Below are 18,518 nucleotides of genomic sequence, written 5' to 3' on the forward strand. Positions count from 1 at the left end.
CTCTAATCAGACAGAAACAGTCAAACTTAGAGGGTATTACTATAAAAAAATGGTAAATACTTCATGCTGTATACCTTAATGTACGCTGTTCATTGTGTTCACCAAAATTTCCAATGTGTAGATCTTCGAGGAATTGTTTGTTTCCGCCTAATGGCCATGATTTTACACTCTTTTGAGGGTGTCGTTGTGAAACCTTTCCTGCTTTCCTAGCCTAGCCTAGGCTAATCACATGAATGAAGTACATCTCCCAGCATGCACTGTGGTGGCGGGGGGAACGCAACAACGCTGCGGGTATTTCAACCTTTGGTTGTGCGGCACAGGGACAGAGAACATGGCGGCCCTCATGTACACCAGGAAGGGGAGGATAAGGTGCGGCCCCCCGTAGTTAAAGAGAATCTGTATTGTTAAAATCGCACAAAAGTAAACATACCAGTGCGTTAGGGGACATCTCCTATTACCCTCTGTCACAATTTCGCCGCTCCTTGCCGCATTAAAAGTGGTTAAAAACAGTTTTAAAAAGTTTGTTTATAAACAAACAAAATGGCCACCAAAACAGGAAGTAGGTTGATGTACAGTATGTCCACACATAGAAAATACATTCATACACAAGCAGGCTGTATACAGCCTTTCTTTTTAATCTCAAGAGATCATTTGTGTGTTTCTTTCCCCCTGCAGCTATCTTCCACTGAAGTGTCAGGCCGTTTCTTCCTGCAGAGTGCAGACAGCTCTGCCTGTATGTAATTCCTCAGTATGTGAAAGCCCAGCCAGCTCAGAGGAGGATTTATCCAGCTTGTAAAAGATAATAGAGCAGAGAGAAGCTGTACTAATCTAAATAATACACAGGCAGTGTGCATAGAGGGGCCTGGAAGGGGGAATTCATAGCAGAACCACAACACTGAAGAACTTGGCAGCCTTCCAGACACAGGCTGACAAGTCTGACAAGAGAGAGATAAGTTGATTTATTACAGAGACTGTGATAGCAGAAAGTGCTGCAGTAAGCCAGAGCACATTAGAATAGCTTTTGGAACTTGTAGGATGATAAAAAACAGGATGCAATTTTTGTTACGGAGTCTCTTTAAGTAAAAGCACACTGCCCACCCCAAACGCCCACAGCATAAGGGAGGTTTATTATCTATAGTTGTTATATGTGGCTCTCGGGTCCCTTTAATACAGAAATTAGCCATTGGTGAAATTGGTGAAGACGGAGAGAACAGTCTAATCGCTAGCTATAAAAAGCTCCTGCAGTGTGAATCAGCCCTTAAAGGACAGGACGGCTGCACTGGGCTGGCAGAAGCCCCAGGTAAGTGAAACACTTTGTTTTAATACGTTCTTCAGTTCCGCTTTAAGGTTCACCGTAAGTGTAACAAGGATTCTGATTGGTTGTTGTGAGCACATGCTCCACTGCAGCTCCACCTTCTTTTGCAGTTTGTATTAATTAGGCCCAGTTAGCTATTCTGTTACTTGAGGCAAGGGTCACACTTGAGGCAGGGAACACACTTGACTGTTTTCGTACGCGTTTTCTGCACAGAAAAACTGAGAACTCATGTTAATCAATGGGCTAGTACACACTTACTGTGTTGTTCGCACGCAGAAAAAAAACTGACATTCTGCATCCTGAATCTGCACATTTTGGCAGTTTTCTCTATCAATTACATCAGCTGCTGTGAAAAAACGCGCGCGTTTTCCTGCATGGAAACACACTTGGTGTGCAGAAAAAGTATGCAGGAAAACGCGCGCGGAAAACTGAAAGTCAAGTGTGTTCCCTGCCTGAAGGAATCGCACATGGGTTTGCTGCATGCAGTAATAAACCATCAGTCAGGGAGAGGGGAGAGCTGCTAATTCCTGCCTGTGAATGCGTACTGCATGAAAAAAACTAATCGGAACTCAAGAGTTCTGCTACTTGAGCCCATATATTTTTCTTCTCACAGCAGATTGTTTGTCCCCTGTCATCATACAGGTGACAGCAGATGCTGACTGGCATAACACACACTTTGCACAAGTGAGAGAGATGCAGGGATCTCTGGAATTCAGGCAGACCAAAGCAAAGCAGGAGAGGTGATTTACTTTGACATGTGACCTCTTATCTCTCCAAGTCCTGCGCCCTGCTGATTTTTATCGCCCTAGGCCGTGGCCTCTGTGACCTTCCCAGAAATCCGGCCCTGAGTAGGAGACCTTGGGCCAGTCTCACTAACACTGCTACTGCCTATAGAGCGTGTCCTAGTGGCTGCAGCTCTGGCGATTTGAGTCCGCCAGGAGAAAAGCGCGATATGTGTTCTGTGTTTGTTTGTACACCACTGTGCTTATTTTAAATAATTTTACTCTGTTCAGATTCCCTTTAATTACCCACACCTAACCTTAACTGTCCCCCCCCCCCTACAACTCATCTTTACCACCACCTCCCCACCTAACCTTTACTGTCAGCCCCCAACGCTAACCTTAATCTACCCCTACTCCTAACCTTAACCGACCCCCATTCCCCACCGGCAAAACCCTCACATTGTATTTGTAGCCATATTCTGCATTGTGGGTGGAGCCCCGGTGCTGCTATTTGCTGGGCGCTGCTGCGCTGGGGGCATCCAAATGTTATACTGTAGTCGCTATAGTATTTATACAGGCACTTATGATGTCGCCCAAATTTCTGCTGCTAGAGGGTGCCCAAATTTCCTGTTCCCTTCTGCAGCACCTACAGTATTTACTAGGCTAATTTTGCTTAGATTTAACATATGTATATTACAACAATCACGAGTGGATGATGTATTTTGTAATGATTACTTTTGTTTTTTTATCCTGGGCACAGTATGAATCTATCTGCTGTACCATGAAACGACAGATGAAGTGTAGCTGCAGCTGGAATGCTGTGAGGTGTGTTGTGACGGTCAGGCCAGGAGAAGAGCGGTACCTTCCCCTAGGTGACATGATGACACCTGCAGTGAGAAGGGCATCCGCTCTTCCCGCTTTGTCTGGTCACCCAGGAGAATGTCATTCAGCATCTCCCTCCCTTCTTTCACAACATCCCCCTCCTATGCACATGGAGCTGTCACAGACGGGATCGCCCAGCGCTGCCTCTCCTCCAATCAGGGCACAGCGTCAGCAAAGCCCACTACTACTCTGGAGAGGAAGGACAAATCAGCGCACAGTTCTAGAGCAGGTCAGCCAATCAGAGTCGGGCACTGTCCCCGGGCTCCCTCATGCTGTGCTCGGCTGGCTCCCAGCTGCAGACACCGGAGTGTGATCACTTTGTGTGCCTGGCTGTCAGTGTTATGCAGCCGCTCCGGAGCCGCCCGTAGTCACGACTTGCAGCAGCCGAGTCTTGCTGGAGCCGCCACCTTCTCTTTGCCACCTTCTTCTTGTGGATCCCTCCGGGAATGGAAGTTTCGGGGCGCTGAGTGCCATGGCAGAGGGGCTAGACGGAGGCTGTGAACTCTGCCCCGAGCATGGCCGGGGCAGGGAAAGAAGGAGCGGGGTCACCGAGGTCAGCCTGATGGAAGCTGCCAAGGCGGCACCCCGGAGGAGCAGCATCATCAAGGTTAGTAGCACCACTGCTGGTACTGGAACAATGGGGAATCCTGCTGATAGACAAGTGCCCTGTGCTGCTGTCACTGGACTGGACTTGGAACTTGTAGGATGATAAAAAACAGGATGCAATTTTTGTTACGGAGTCTCTTTAAGTAAAAGCACACTGCCCACCCCAAACGCCCACAGCATAAGGGAGGTTTATTATCTATAGTTGTTATATGTGGCTCTCGGGTCCCTTTAATACAGAAATTAGCCATTGGTGAAATTGGTGAAGACGGAGAGAACAGTCTAATCGCTAGCTATAAAAAGCTCCTGCAGTGTGAATCAGCCCTTAAAGGACAGGACGGCTGCACTGGGCTGGCAGAAGCCCCAGGTAAGTGAAACACTTTGTTTTAATACGTTCTTCAGTTCCGCTTTAAGGTTCACCGTAAGTGTAACAAGGATTCTGATTGGTTGTTGTGAGCACATGCTCCACTGCAGCTCCACCTTCTTTTGCAGTTTGTATTAATTAGGCCCAGTTAGCTATTCTGTTACTTGAGGCAAGGGTCACACTTGAGGCAGGGAACACACTTGACTGTTTTCGTACGCGTTTTCTGCACAGAAAAACTGAGAACTCATGTTAATCAATGGGCTAGTACACACTTACTGTGTTGTTCGCACGCAGAAAAAAAACTGACATTCTGCATCCTGAATCTGCACATTTTGGCAGTTTTCTCTATCAATTACATCAGCTGCTGTGAAAAAACGCGCGCGTTTTCCTGCATGGAAACACACTTGGTGTGCAGAAAAAGTATGCAGGAAAACGCGCGCGGAAAACTGAAAGTCAAGTGTGTTCCCTGCCTGAAGGAATCGCACATGGGTTTGCTGCATGCAGAATTGCACCAGATGAGCGCGGTGCAAAGGAAAAATGACGTGCAAGATTCTTGCACGTTGTGTGACCCCTGCCTCAGACTTCGTTGTGCTACAAGACTCAAGTTCCAGGTGACAGATTCTATGTGCTAATGGTTGGCACACGTAGGCACTGACAGTTATTAAGGCATGTGACTTCAGTGTGGCACAGACAGGGTTAACACAAGTGGCTTTTCAGTGTATCATTGGCATAAAACCCCAGGGCCCAATAGATCTATCCAAAATCTGAAATGACTGGGCAAGTTCCAGCAAAGTGCTACAAGGTTGTTTTTATTGGATCCAGAAATAGAACGTCGCAGCAGATTATGTGGAGGTGTATTTCTGCGTTAAAGCCCTCTGTGCTTCCATCGTTCCTCCCCCAGCCTCACCACCACCCTCTTCCTTCCAGAGCCTTTGCTTTCCCTGAACCCCTGGAGATTACAGCTGCTGATGGCTGCAACTGAGCTGCTATTTTCCTGATTACCATTATTATTTTCATACATTTATTTGCATACTCTCTCATCTGCGCATAGCATGAGTGCTGAACAGAGAGGGAGCAGAGTTGCAATTAACCCTCTTCTGCTCAGTTTTTTTTTCATAGAAATCAGTCAGACACACATTAATGTTTCAGTCATCTGTTGCTGGTACCTTACCTACAATGAGTTAAGTGCTTGGTGTTTAATGACCAATACATCTGATCCCTACAGCTTTTCATTCTTGCTAATTAAGTCCTCATGTTCTATAACATGTTAAAAGCTTACAGAATTAGAGATCAGAGACTAGCAGGCATTTTACGATTTTGGGTCTGAAGGAACGTCAAGGTCACCGCTGATAGAATTCCCACACTGCTAGGGACAGAAATATATATGGCCAAGAAATGTTAGTTCCTGTTCACAGTAGGGACATGTTGCTGCAAGGTCTGTTGGGTGTCTGAGATTTGATTCATACGAACAGTGTTTACATTACTTGGGAATGTGCACAGAGTGGTTGTACTCATGTTAGCCTTCATTCAGGTGTTTTTAAAGTGTTTGGCATTATTCTTTGTGCTTGTATGTAAATCTTGTGTTTTAAGGCTTAAAAAGATGAGCATGTGCAGTGGAGGCATCTGGCCACGAAACAGGAAAAAAGGGTGGCGCCATAGGCTCCCATTATAAAAGCCACTATTTGTTGCAATGAGAGCAAAGGTGGGCGCAGGGAGGTACTCCGCAACCGCTATGCAAAGCCGCAATTTGCATAGCAGGAGCCTGCTATTTTATTGGACGCCTCCCTGCGCCCAACTTTTACTGTTACTTTACTGTTAAGTTACGGCAACTATAGACAGAGAATGCCAGTTGCCTAATCTGCCCATTTCCCTCCAGAGTGTCAGTGGCTTTTCTGCAGAGACTGCCAGCCATTCTTGATCCCCATTGCTTCTCCGTGATGAGTTGAAGCTGGATATAATCTCTTCATTTACGTTCAAGTCTTTCTATGAAGAGCTGTCAAAGTCAACAGCACTAACTGCTTGACCTTGATCTGCCCTTTTAGTGTAAGCACACTCCTCTCTGCAGATCTGCAAAGCTCAGAGGCAGATAACCATTTATTGTCTGTAGAAAATGTCATTTGACTTTTAATTAAGTTCTGCAAGTAAGGCTGCACAGGGAACACACTAGACTATCACCTGACAACAACCATGATCTATTATTCTAGGTGAAAAAGTCTGCTGTATGTATGTAGAGTTACAGCTAACAATCAGCTCACTAAGGCCTTATGCACTATACTGCGGTAAAGTTGATGTGTGCAGCGAGTGTATGGCAAGTTTACCCTTACTAACGCCGGGGCGGTGTGGGGGGGGGGGGGGGAGGTTGAACCACACATTAAATCTTTAGCACTGTGAGCTTTACTGGCATCACACTGTGGGATCCAAAACGAAAAGCAAAAATCCTTGCGCTCCTACACAGGAGGTATAGTCACATACACAATTCCTCCCAACTCCTTGGTGTGCTGTACTGTGCTGCTCCAAAAGATCAAGGCAATGTAAATCTAAAAGAAGAGATGGAGCGCACTATAGTGCATTACCAAGGGTGGGCTTTATTCGCAAAAATAAGTTATACTCACAAGATGGACAATGTACAATGCGCCTCTCAGCGGTACAGCCAACCGCTACACTCACTGGCAGTATGACGGCGGCGCGCTGTGGCCAGCAGTGCGATCTCCGGTGGACTGGAATGCCGTCTCGCTGTGGGAGTGGGCGTGGCTGGGGGTCAGCGTGCGTATGACGTCACACTGTGGGAACCTTGTTACATTATGGGAAATAACAGCTGTTTACAGCTTTTTCCAACTGCCAAAAAATAAGCCACATTTCCTTCTACAGACATCACCTGCCAGCAGTAAAAATATCACCATGTGATGAATGTCAGAATGTAAATCAGGGAGAGGAAAGATTTTACAATGGGCAAACACTGACTAAATCATTTATACATAATTATTGTAAAAAGGAAGCACTTTTTCAGTGTTCTCCCCGGAATTTTTTTTCCAGCCGGGTGGCATGAAATAGTAGCCGGGTGGCATGAAAAAGTAGCCGGGTGGCATGAAAAAGTAGCCGGGTGGGTCGAGATGAAAATGCAGGGCAACTCTGCTTACAGCATAGGAGGAGGTGAGAAGGTGAGCTGATGACAGCGGTCACCAAATCTAGCCGGGTGGAGCACCCGGCTAAAAGAGCCTGGGGAGAACACTGACTTTTTTATTACATTATTTTCACTGGAGTTCCTCTTTAACTGCAGCATAGTGCATCAGGCTTTAACAGACATGCAAAAAAGAAAGTGCCATAGAGTTTTATTTTTCCCATGCAGCACACATCCTGGGGCAGGACTGAACAGTTATTAGAATTGTAATGGCCCATACTCACGGGCAACTTCTAGGGCCTGTCGCCAGCACACGTGAGCGTGTCGGCGACAGGCCGGCGACAGCTCCTCGCCAGGTCCCTCCGCATACACACGCGGAAGAGGGACACGCGACGGAAGCTGTCGCCGACGTTCCTCCTCCCCCCGCCGGAACCTCCGTATACTTCAATGGAGGTTGCTGTCGCTAGTCCGCGTACTCACACGGACTAGCGACAGTTGCGGCGGAGTTGCGGCGGCGACTGTCGCCAGGCAATTGACCGCGCCAATCGCCTGGCGACATCAGCGACGGGCGAAAGTTCGGGGTGCGCGCCCGTGCAACGGTGCATACTCACGGGCGACCTGTCGCCGCAACACGTGCGCGCCGCGTGTTGCGGCGACAATTGTAGCCCGTGAGTATGGGCCATTAGGCTACATGTGGCTCCAGAGCTTAGGGGGTAGGTGCTGAGGATGCCAAGGTATTCATTATCTGTGTATACTGTGAAATGCACAAATAAGTGCTTGTAATGAAGGGATAAATGAGTGACTTCCATGTGGGAATGCTATTTCAGAGGTCAAATGCATAACAAATCTAGAAACTGGCAGTAAATGGAGTGATGGCAATATGACCACATATAGAGATGTCACCTAGTAACAGAAGTACCTCGGTCGTGATCTGGAATGTATACCATTATTATTAGTACACTGTCTTAGAGTGTATTCCTCCAGTTAATGCATTCTTCATTTTCCAAGATGCTATCATGACCTCTGTAGCATTTATTTTGCTCTCTTTTGCTTTTGATGAAATCACTTGACTTTGAGGCATTATATTTCCCTTTACAGTCATTGCCTGTGAGAGAAAGATGCCTTATTGGGAAGAACCTTTGACAAGGAATTGTTGATGTGTTAAGGAAACAGGGAGTGACAAACATCTGTCTGTCAACTTTATCCTATTAGCCCAACCTTTCCTGAGGGTGGAAGAAGGTCTGATTTATGTGTTTCTGAATGGCTCTACAAGTGATGCTCTCCAGAACTCCACTAAGCAAAGGAAACAGGACTGCAGCTTTCTAACCAAACAGCTCTAAGGAATTATTTTCCCCTCTATGGAAGCTGCTGTCATTTCAGCTGAGGATCTTGGGATATGCCATCTCTGTATCACATGGGTAATCTTTTTACTGGTGCTGTTCTAAAGATGGACACAGTTATAAGCTCAGGCTTGAAGCCATCCCTCCGTTTTGTGCTAAATTCTGCTAATAATTGTAAGTTCTTCGAGAACAGAGAACCTTTGCTGAAGTCCTTAGGTTTTGTAGACAGGTTAGTGTAGCTGTTCACTGCTCCTAGTGCACAGAAAATCTCACCATTGGGCAGCTCGGTGGCGTAGTAGAAAATGTGTTCCAGTTTACATATTCTTTCAGATACCTCGTTGCCAGGATGATATTGGCTGTCTCAGCCAACTGAAATGGCAATCTTTCAGATCATTAAGGGGTCTTCATCAGTCATAGAGAAACCTAAGAAACAAGCTACTAAAGTTTGCTTTTTCATTCTTTTCCATTAACCAATAGGTTGTATCACCCAACCAACAAGGCTTCATAGCTTTGTGCTGCAATGAGCATGTGATAATCCAAGTAAATGGGTGGTAATGCAGATAAATGATCAGTAGCAGGGTAACGATAAGCCAGGCATGGATGCAGTGAAAGGCCACCATCAATCTTCCAAGGCTGCTGTTCTTCAAAGCATAGTGCTGCTGAGCAGGTGCTTGAAAAGCCTCTGAATTAGAAAGTTGTGTGTCAGTCAGTGACAGGCTGTAATACAAATGACATATTTCCTTTAGAAGACAGCTGTCATAAATAAATTGGTGTGGATTATAATACACATTGTTTTATTGCTGTTGCAGAAAGCAGTGTTATATCTCTATTACAATACAGTTTTTTTTAATATTTTCTGTATCTCTGTCTGATGCTTAACAGCAGTAACCCTTTGTAGCTGATGGTAATAAAAAATATTATTATAGATTTATACAGCGCTGACATTTTCTGAAGAACCAGAAGCACAGTACATTGAAAATTGATCCCTGCTGTAATATTATTTTAATCTCATAGTCTAATGCCATTTTTGTTTTTGTTTTTTTTTGGAGGGGGAGGGGGGGGACCAGTGAGCTTACTTTTATTTTATGAGATGTTGCAAACCTATGCAAATACCGGCAGATAATATCCTAGCAGCGATTTGGACTTAGGACTCCAGTGCTGTAGTGCTGTCCATTTAGTGACCATACATCACTGTTATATAAAGCTTGTGTTATCAAATGTTATGTGATAGCTGCCTCTAAGTAAACCATATAAAGACATGTGATGCCAATGGACAGACATAAAAAGAATATGGTACCAGTATTTAAAGCAAACCGGAACTTAAAGAGTAGCCATAATGACTAGGGATGATCAGAGAGATGCAAACTCTTCAGGGCTGATGCAAATTTCTATGCAAATGTATGCAGTTTGAAAATGGACCAATCACTTTAAACTCATGTTTAAGTTAATTGGTACTTTTTCAAGCTGCATATATTTGCATAAAATGTGCATAATTTTCAGAAGTATTCGCATCTCATCAAAATACCCTAATAATGACATATAGTAGAACATAATAAATTATTCAGGATATCCATTTTTACAATGATTATCCTTGTTTCAACGTCAGAAAAACTTCTTATATCCATATATTGCAGCACGATGGCGTAGTAGATAGCACATTCGCCTTGCAGCACTGGGTCCCTGGTTCAAATCCCAGCCATGAAACTATCTGCACAGAGTTTGTGTGTTCTCTCCGTGTTAAGGTGCCCACTTATGATACAATCTTGATTGTACAATCTTACCACTTCAGTGTAATATGGGAAACTACCTAAAGTATTCACTCAAAGTATATCCACTCAATTAAAGGGACTCCGAGCAGTGCAGAAACTATGGAAAGATGCATATCATTTTAAAGCTCTCTTTCTCCTCTTTCCAATGATATATAAACCGCCACCCTACGCCTTTTAGTTTTTGCTATTTTCGCGATTGAAATTGCCATGGCCGCGATTTCAATCACGAAAATAGAGAAAACTAAAAGGTGTAGGGCGACGAGTTAGGTGTCGCCAGAAAGAGGAGAAAGAGAGCTTTAAAATGATATGCATCTTTCCATAGTTACTTGTATTACACAGGATGACACTTTCCCCATTGTCAGCAGCTCCATTCAGCAGAAAAAGTCGCCCTGTGTAATACAATGTAACTATGGAAAGATGGATATCATTTTAAAGCTCTCTTTCTCCTCTTTCTGGCGACACTTAAATGGTCGCCCTACGCCTTTTAGTTTTCTCTATTTTCGCGATTGAAATCGTGGCCGCAGCAATTTCAATCGCGAAAATAGCGAAAACTAAAAGGCGTAGGGCGGCGGTTTATATATCATTGGAAAGCGCTGCGGAATATGTTGGCGCTATATAAATAAAAAAAAATAATAATAATAAAAGAGGAGAAAGAGAGCTTTAAAATGATATGCATCTTTCCATAGTTTCTGCACTGCTCGGAGTCCCTTTAATCCTTCTACTACATACATTTTTGTACAGCTGAGATTGTATCATTAGTGTGCACCTTTACACATACCTTCAATCACCTCTACTGACACTGCCGTGCCAAATAGCGATGGGCGATGGAGTTATTCTTCACACTGACCCAGATCATGCATCCTTGCAAAGCCATAAGAATATTAATAAACAAACAAACATCTTTTTAGGTTAAGCCTCATTTTTAACCTATTGCACATGCATGTGCAAAGATGACGAAATGTCTTTCTTGGTATATTTCTTTTTCACCAGAGCCTTCCAATGAATGACAACAAACGTTTTCACTCCTGACTGCCAGATTCTGTATTAGACACTCTATGTAATGGCTGTTTTATATGTAAATAACAACATAATGCACACGTTTTTGATTACCATGATTCCTTTCAATATACAGTACATAGACAAAGCATTTTCTCTAATATATAGAATTTCCCTTTAAATAAACAGAGCCATGGAGTACACTGTGATACAGTTCAAACACTATAAATGCAAGCGCGTTGACAAGCTCTTGTTCATTTATTAGGCATGCTTAGGATATTAGGTTCCATGATAGTTAACTTTGATAGAATAAGGTTTATGGATGGTGTGTGTGTGTGTGTGTGTGTGTAGATTAGTGAAAACATATAATTACACACAAGAAAATATTTTAAATATTTAAAGCGCATCAAAGATTGAAGCAAACAACAGCAAAACTAGTGCTGCTTAGTTCAGCACTGCCCTGCATGTCTTACCGCGTTCTACTTTTTTCCATACTGTAGAGTATGTGACCGTCTGTCATGTAACAGCTCAGGGAAATCCGTTTTTTTTCACTCATGCCTGGAAGCTAAGGATTCCAGCACATCATTGTGGTTTGCATTTTAGTGTGATTTTGCCTCTGATAGCCAGAAGAGTGGAATTGCAATTGTCCTTTTTAGCGCTTTGTGAAGCAAACGTATGCTGTTACTAGGCACATGCACAGCATGCACAGAAGTAATGTTTCCAGTACAGCCTAGCTCTGTGTCGATGTTTCATGTTTGCTAATTATTCAAAGGCACATCCTTAAAGAGTTCATTTTTTTTCAAGATGGTTAGCTCATCCTTTTTACTTACTTGGCACGTGTTAATTATACAGGTTCTGTATTTGAAGTTGAGAAAAACGTATATAATTTATGCTCTAGTCATCGCAGCTAAGCATGTCTAGCATATATGAGCATGGTCGCCATGTTGCCAGCTGGCGTCATATATTTTTATCAGCAGGGAGTATGTTAGACTGGGGCTCCTTTACAAACCGTGGAAAAAAATATTATGCGAAAGTGGTATCCCTGTTAGGGCATTTTACCACAGTGGACTATGGATTAAATGGTTGTGCAGCAAGGGACATGATTTCCTATGGGCACTTTCAGTATAAGCAAAAAAGACTGGCACTGCTGTCTGTATTATAGCTCTTTATTGCATCATACTGGCAGCAGTGACAGACTGCTGTTTTGGTTGAAAAACATTTCACTGCGCTCCCCAAGAGGCACTGGGGTGAGACTTGGGCACGCTGCTTACACTTTTTTGGAACGGTGCTCCCTTCCTTGTGTTTTGGTATACTATGGGCACTTTCATACATGATTATTGCAGCGTTGTCTGTTGCGATCCACTCCAGTAAAATGCATGTGGGTGAATTTTTCCAGACAGCAGATTGTATTGTCATTCAGTGAGTGGTGATTCTCCTCATGAGGATGGCAACAGATCTTCCAGCAGATCTGCTAGTGGCATAGTACAATTGTCAGAATGGATCTTGGTTCTTCTCCAGCATAATATAAACCCAGCCTTAAAGTGACACAGAAGTGAAAATAAAGTTATGACATGTATGTGTAGTACAGCTAAGATATAGAGCATTCATAGCAAAAAATGATTATAATATTGTTTCCAGTACAGGAAGAGTTAAGAAACTTAATTTGTTAACTATGCAAAAGAGCTTCTCTGAGCTCTCTGACCCACCTTAGGTCCACTACAGTGCTGTTTTCTGGAGCAGTTTTACATCAAAAAAACAGCCAGAGACAAATTTATATAAGATTGTTACTGCAGGGAAGGTGAAAGGGTCATTAGGTCTGTTTGTTTTATAGTTAAAAATACAGAGTATGGTTTGTAATTGCAAATATGACAGCATTATGCAATGTTATAAAAAAAAACTATACATCTGAGAATAAAAATATGAGACTTTTTTCTTTGCTACTAATGATCTATTATTTATCAATACTACATTTACAATTAATTATATCATAAGTGTTTTTTTTGCGCTGCAGTGTCACTTTAAGCCTCATACATGCGCTAGATAAAACTCAGCCGAAGCATGTGATAATGACTGCTTCTGCTGACAATTTGTACAGTAGCCTCAGACTCTCCCCGGCCACTTGGCCAGTAATCCACCTGCTGCATGACATTACTTACGTGCCGATGTGTCGGTACTCTGACCCACCAGGATAGGAACAGAACATGTCGCTAGCCTGCAGGCTAGTGATGCATGTGTATAGGCCCTGCGGTGTTGCCCAAGGGATCAGGTCCCACTCCCTGCTGGGAAACATGCCTCCTACATGTGTGTGTATGAGGCTTAAAGGAATACTATCGATTCACATATTTTTTTCAATTGACACAGGAATTGTTTGGGAAGTGCTGCTAAGTACTGGTGTATACATTTTAGTAGCAATCTCTTTGTTTACTGTTATCAAAATACTTTCACACTTTACTGACGCCAAAACTGACGGCTGACTAAGCCATGAGGAGAGGAGAAATTCCCCTCACACTTGATCAGTTAACTCTATGTGCTCTGTGTGTGACAGAGAGAAAGCTCCCAACAGCTGCAGCTTCTGTGTCCTGTGTTTCTGACTGAAGTGTCTGAAGAGAGCAGAGGAAATGTAACATTATTGTCACAGCTTTTCATACTGTTTTTGCTTTCAGAGTTTGATATGTTTGAGATTCCGATTTGCAGTTTGCTCCCTGCACACTGCAAATCGGAATCTGAAACGGATGTAAAAACTGATTAAAAAGCGGAATCTGAATCGGAATCACTTGCAGTGTGCAAGAGGCCTTATATTTGCTTTCTGTAGTCTGATATGCAACTCTGGCTGTGCATTGAAGCAGACACCCCTTCTGCAATTGATTTGTCCCAATATAGCTAAATCCTACCCTCAATAAATTACAGTTTTTGCCTCTGATATTTAACATGAAAAGTAGGAAAATGTTTACACAGCTACTTAGACATTTGGGTAATGATAGTATTCTTTTAAGTCACATTCCAGGTGACATTTCTGTAGTTCAGACTAAAAGATCAAACTTACCCTCATGTTGCTCTTCACAGGAGAAGCAGTGTTTATTTCCATTTTTATACATCATTTGTGCAGTAATGCTGAAGCATATCATGAAACTTTATTTGTTTTCTTCAACATTAGTTTTGTCTTACATTACAGTGTCAGAGAAAATTCTCAAGATTTGATGTTCTCAGGGTCTGTTCATACTATGGGCTTGATTCACAAAGCGTTGCTAACCTACTTAGCACGTCTAAAGTCTTTAGACGTGCTAACCAGGGTGCTAAGTAGGTTAGCACCGAATTATCTGATTCAGAAATTCAGTGCTAACCTACTTAGCACCCTGGTTAGCACGTCTAAAGACTTTAGACGTGCTAAGTAGGTTAGCACCGCTTTGTAAATCAAGCACTATGTCCGCTACCCTGCATTTCGACAGACTCACTGAAAATGGACAAGTAGTAGACTCCAATAATTTTCTGTAAGGCAGTTTAAATTCATCCCTCCAATTTTTGCTTATCGTGTTTCTCTGTGGAAACATTTGTTGCATGCATACCCCCCAACTGTCCCGAATTCACAGGGACTGTCTTGCTTTGCATGGTGTAGTGGGGCCTTGTATAAATGTCCTGGAACTCAGCGCTGGCAGCAGCACACACCAGTCAGAAAATTGTGACCAATAGGAGCAGCTCCAGCTTCACACTGACCACTGCTAGTGCTGCTTATTGGCCATCCAATGAGAAGAAGAGGAGGGAGAGGAGCAGCATTTAAAAAGGACACAGCTTGCGCTGCGTGTTACTTAGTTACTTACTGAGCTTACTGAGTACTTACTCTTACTGAGCTGTGTGTTATCAGATGCAGGCTCAGTGGAGTTTTGTTCAGGGAACTGTATGCCTTTCCTCTTCTTTTGCTGTTTTTAGTGCTGGTGTGGGGGAGGTCATTGTGGGGTACTCTGGGACTCTAAATTGAGTATTTGAACCCCCCCCCCCACACACACACACACGTGTTCCTGATGCCCTGAAGCTGAAGCCTCAGCTATGTATGGAGGGCTTTGGCAGCTCAGTAGAGGTGCAACCCTTAATTATTGCATTTGAAATATAATATCTCCGAAACCATGCCTCCTACGAACCCCAGTTTTGGAGGGTAAGGTGGGGACTTCCATGTCAGTTTGTATATGTTATCTCAAAGTGGCAAGCATTGGGGCTGCGTCTGTAGGAGGCATAGCATGAAGGCATGTTTCAGACATCTGCCTGGATCATAAATTGTGCCTGACCTCATCTCCTTCACTAAAGGCATTAATACACTTATCATTTTTTTAATTCCATTCTCTGCAGATTAGATCGATTTGCAGGGAATTTATTCCCCCAAAATGTCCAGTCGATTTACTTTTAGTCAATTATGACCAAATATCAATCAAAAGTATTGATCAGAGAGGATGGATAATCTAGGTCAGTTGGGGGTGGGGCAGAAATGGCTGTAGCCTATGTCTGATGCATTGCAAGGCTGCTGTTTGATCAATTTTTAATAGATTCCCTGCTGGGATGTATTGAAAATCGATATTCAGTGTAGAGTAATTATCATTTTGCCACATCTGGTGTCAGTCTGCATGGCCAGCTTAAGCTGCTACCATTGGTGAATTGTCACAATGTTTAGTCATGTGATATTGGTGACAAGATTAGTGGGCATGGTTTTTAATTACCTAATACAGCTCTTTTTAATAGAGAAAGATAATATCTTATTCCAGAAAATTGTGTGTGGATACTGGATAGCACTGATGATTGTGCATTGCCAGTTTCATTTGCAAACCAGGACTGTACTAGTGACACATGGAAGCTGGACAAACATTTCAGTGGAACCAACAGTACTTCTCATGTACACTGAGAAAGTCAAATGCAGGTCTGACTTCCTGTTTCTTATGTACAGCAATTACAGATTTTAAAGACGAATTACAAAACTGAATTAAATGTGTACAAAAGCAAACAGAGAACAAACAAGTGTTCATTATCATAACTTACCGGTATATATGGGCATGGATTTAACCTATTAAGCACATTTTAGATACATGTTTGCTATAACTCACACTATTAAGGAGTGAATTTATAAAAGGATAAATAACCTGTTCACCAGAGAAATCGCATTATTTGAGCTGAAATCGTGCCATAATTCAGGTATCCATGTTGATAAACGTTGCAATCAGCTCAAATGTCACTTTTTTCAGATGATTGCTCAAATAGTGGAAAATCTGCTACTCCCGGTGTGAGCTGTTTGTGTTGCTATTCAGCATCTTGGCAAAGGCAACCTTTTCCATTAAGTTTAATAGTTTGTAAATACAGCACATATAATTAGTCTGTCTCATAAGAAGCAGTATATTTTTATACCTGTCTTGCTCACATTGTTTCTGTCTCACTAATGCTAAATAACTGTGGAAACTGTGACTGCAGAACCTAACTTTCATATTATTTAGAAGTTTAATCCTCCTCACATTTCTCATACATTTTTTGTATTTCATATTTTGGCTTTAGCTAGGGACTGTGCATGATGCCTGGAAAACTTGTCACAATTCTAGCTGGGAGACTGAGGTAGAGAGGTAAGCAGGTGCCTCCAAATGCCAGTCACATGAGGAGGGAGGTACAGAGAGGCGAGGGAGTGTGTACAAATGCCAGTCACATGAGGAGGGAGGTAGAGAGGTGAGCAAGTGTCTCAAAATGCCAGTCACATGAGGAGGGAAGTAGACATGCAAGTGTGAGCATGTGTCTCTAAATGCCAGTCACAGGAGAGAGGTAGAGAGGCAAGCGAGTGTCCCTAAACGCCAGTCCCATGAGGAGGGAGGAAGAGAGGTGAGCGAGTCTCTAAACCCCAGTCACACGAGGAGGGAGGTAGAGAGGCAAGCGAGTGTCTCTAAATGCCAGTCACATGAGGAGGGAGGTAGAGAGCGAGCAAGTGTCTCTAAACCCCAGTCACACGAGGAGGGAGGTAGAGAGGCAAGCGAGTGTCTCTAAATGCCAGTCACATGAGGAGGGAGGTAGAGAGCGAGCAAGTGTCTCTAAACGCCAGTCACATGAGAATGGCGGTAGAGAGGCAAGTGAGTGTCTCTAAACCCCAGTCACATGAGGAGGGAGGTAGAGAAGCGAGCGAGTGTCTCTAAATGCCAGTCACATGAGGAGGGAGGTAGAGAGGCGAGCGAGTGTCTCTAAACGCCAGTCACATGAAGAGGGAGGTAGAGAGCAAGCAAGTGTCTCTAAACGCCAGTCACATGAGAAAGGTGGTAGAGAGGCAAGCGAGTGTCTCTAAACCCCAGTCACATGAGGATGGAGGTAGAGAGGCGAGCGGGTGTCTCTAAATGCCAGTCACAAGAATATAGAGGTAGAGAGCGAGTGAGTGTCTCCAAACGGCAGTCACGTGAGAAGGGATGTAGAGAGTGAGTGAGTGTCTCTAAATGCCAGTCACATGAGAAGGGAGGAAGAGAGGCGAGCGAGTGTCTCTAAACGCCAGTCACATGAGGAGGGAGGTAGAGAGCGAGTAAGTGTCTCTCAATGCCAGTCACATGAGAAGGGAGGTAGAGAGGCAAGCAAGTCTTTGAACCCCAGTCACATGAGGAGGGAGGTAGAGAGGTGAGCGAGTCTTTGATTCCCAGTCACATGAGGAGGGAGGTAGAGAGGTGAGCGAGTGTCCCTAAACGCCAGTCACATGAGGAGGGAGGAAGAGAGGTGAGCGAGTCTCTAAACCCCAGTCACACGAGGAGGGAGGTAGAGAGGCAAGCGAGTGTCTCTAAATGCCAGTCACATGAGGAGGGAGGTAGAGAGGCAAGCGAGTGTCTCTAAATGCCAGTCACATGAGGAGGGAGGTAAAGAGGTGAGTGAGTCTCTGAACCCCAGTCACATGAATAGGGAGGTAGGGAGGTGAGCGAGTGTCTCTAAATGCCAGTCACATGAGGAGGGAGGTAGAGAGGCAAGTGAGTGTCTCTAAATGCCAGTCACATAGTCACATGAGGAGGGAGGTAGAGAGGCGAGGGAGTGTCTTTAAACGCCAGTCACATGAGGAGGGAGCACTAAAATGTGTGTTTGGAATAGTGAATGACATAAAGCTGGAACAAAAGGTTTTAGTTTTTTTTAAATACAAGTGTAGGCACACATGGTTTACAATATTTGTGTAAGTGCTGAGCTCATTTATGACAATATATACCATATGTTATAACTAGTGGTAAATAAAACATTTGTAAAATACCTGGTCAGGTGTGTGGACACCACGTCCTGCTCTATGAATTGGCTGTGCTATATTGTGCAATTTTCTCTAACAAATTCAGACTGTGTCTTCCTCCTAAACAGTAGTTATGAGTAAGAACATCATTCTTTTAACTCTTGCTTCTGAGAATGGGACTCCGTTTTCACAACATAAAGAGGTAACA

General features: G+C 43.6%; 1 protein-coding gene across 2 annotated transcripts in view; it reads left to right on the forward strand.

Annotated features, from left to right (window-relative positions):
- Positions 1 to 3,155: 3,155 nt before the first annotated feature.
- PLCL1 (phospholipase C like 1 (inactive)) overlaps positions 3,156 to 18,518 on the forward strand; it is a 373,846-nt gene continuing 358,483 nt past the window's right edge. Inside the window, exon 1 of one of the 2 annotated variants that reach the window (XM_068245079.1) lies at positions 3,156 to 3,526. In XM_068245079.1, the coding sequence (XP_068101180.1) occupies positions 3,392 to 3,526 (135 nt within the window). In that variant the 5' untranslated portion in view covers positions 3,156 to 3,391. Of the gene's footprint in view, positions 3,527 to 3,557; positions 3,890 to 18,518 lie in introns of those variants that run through there. The other variant, XM_068245080.1, reaches the window with a different exon arrangement.

This window comes from Hyperolius riggenbachi, chromosome 7, assembly GCF_040937935.1.
Source record: "Hyperolius riggenbachi isolate aHypRig1 chromosome 7, aHypRig1.pri, whole genome shotgun sequence".
Lineage (NCBI taxonomy): Eukaryota > Metazoa > Chordata > Amphibia > Anura > Hyperoliidae > Hyperolius > Hyperolius riggenbachi.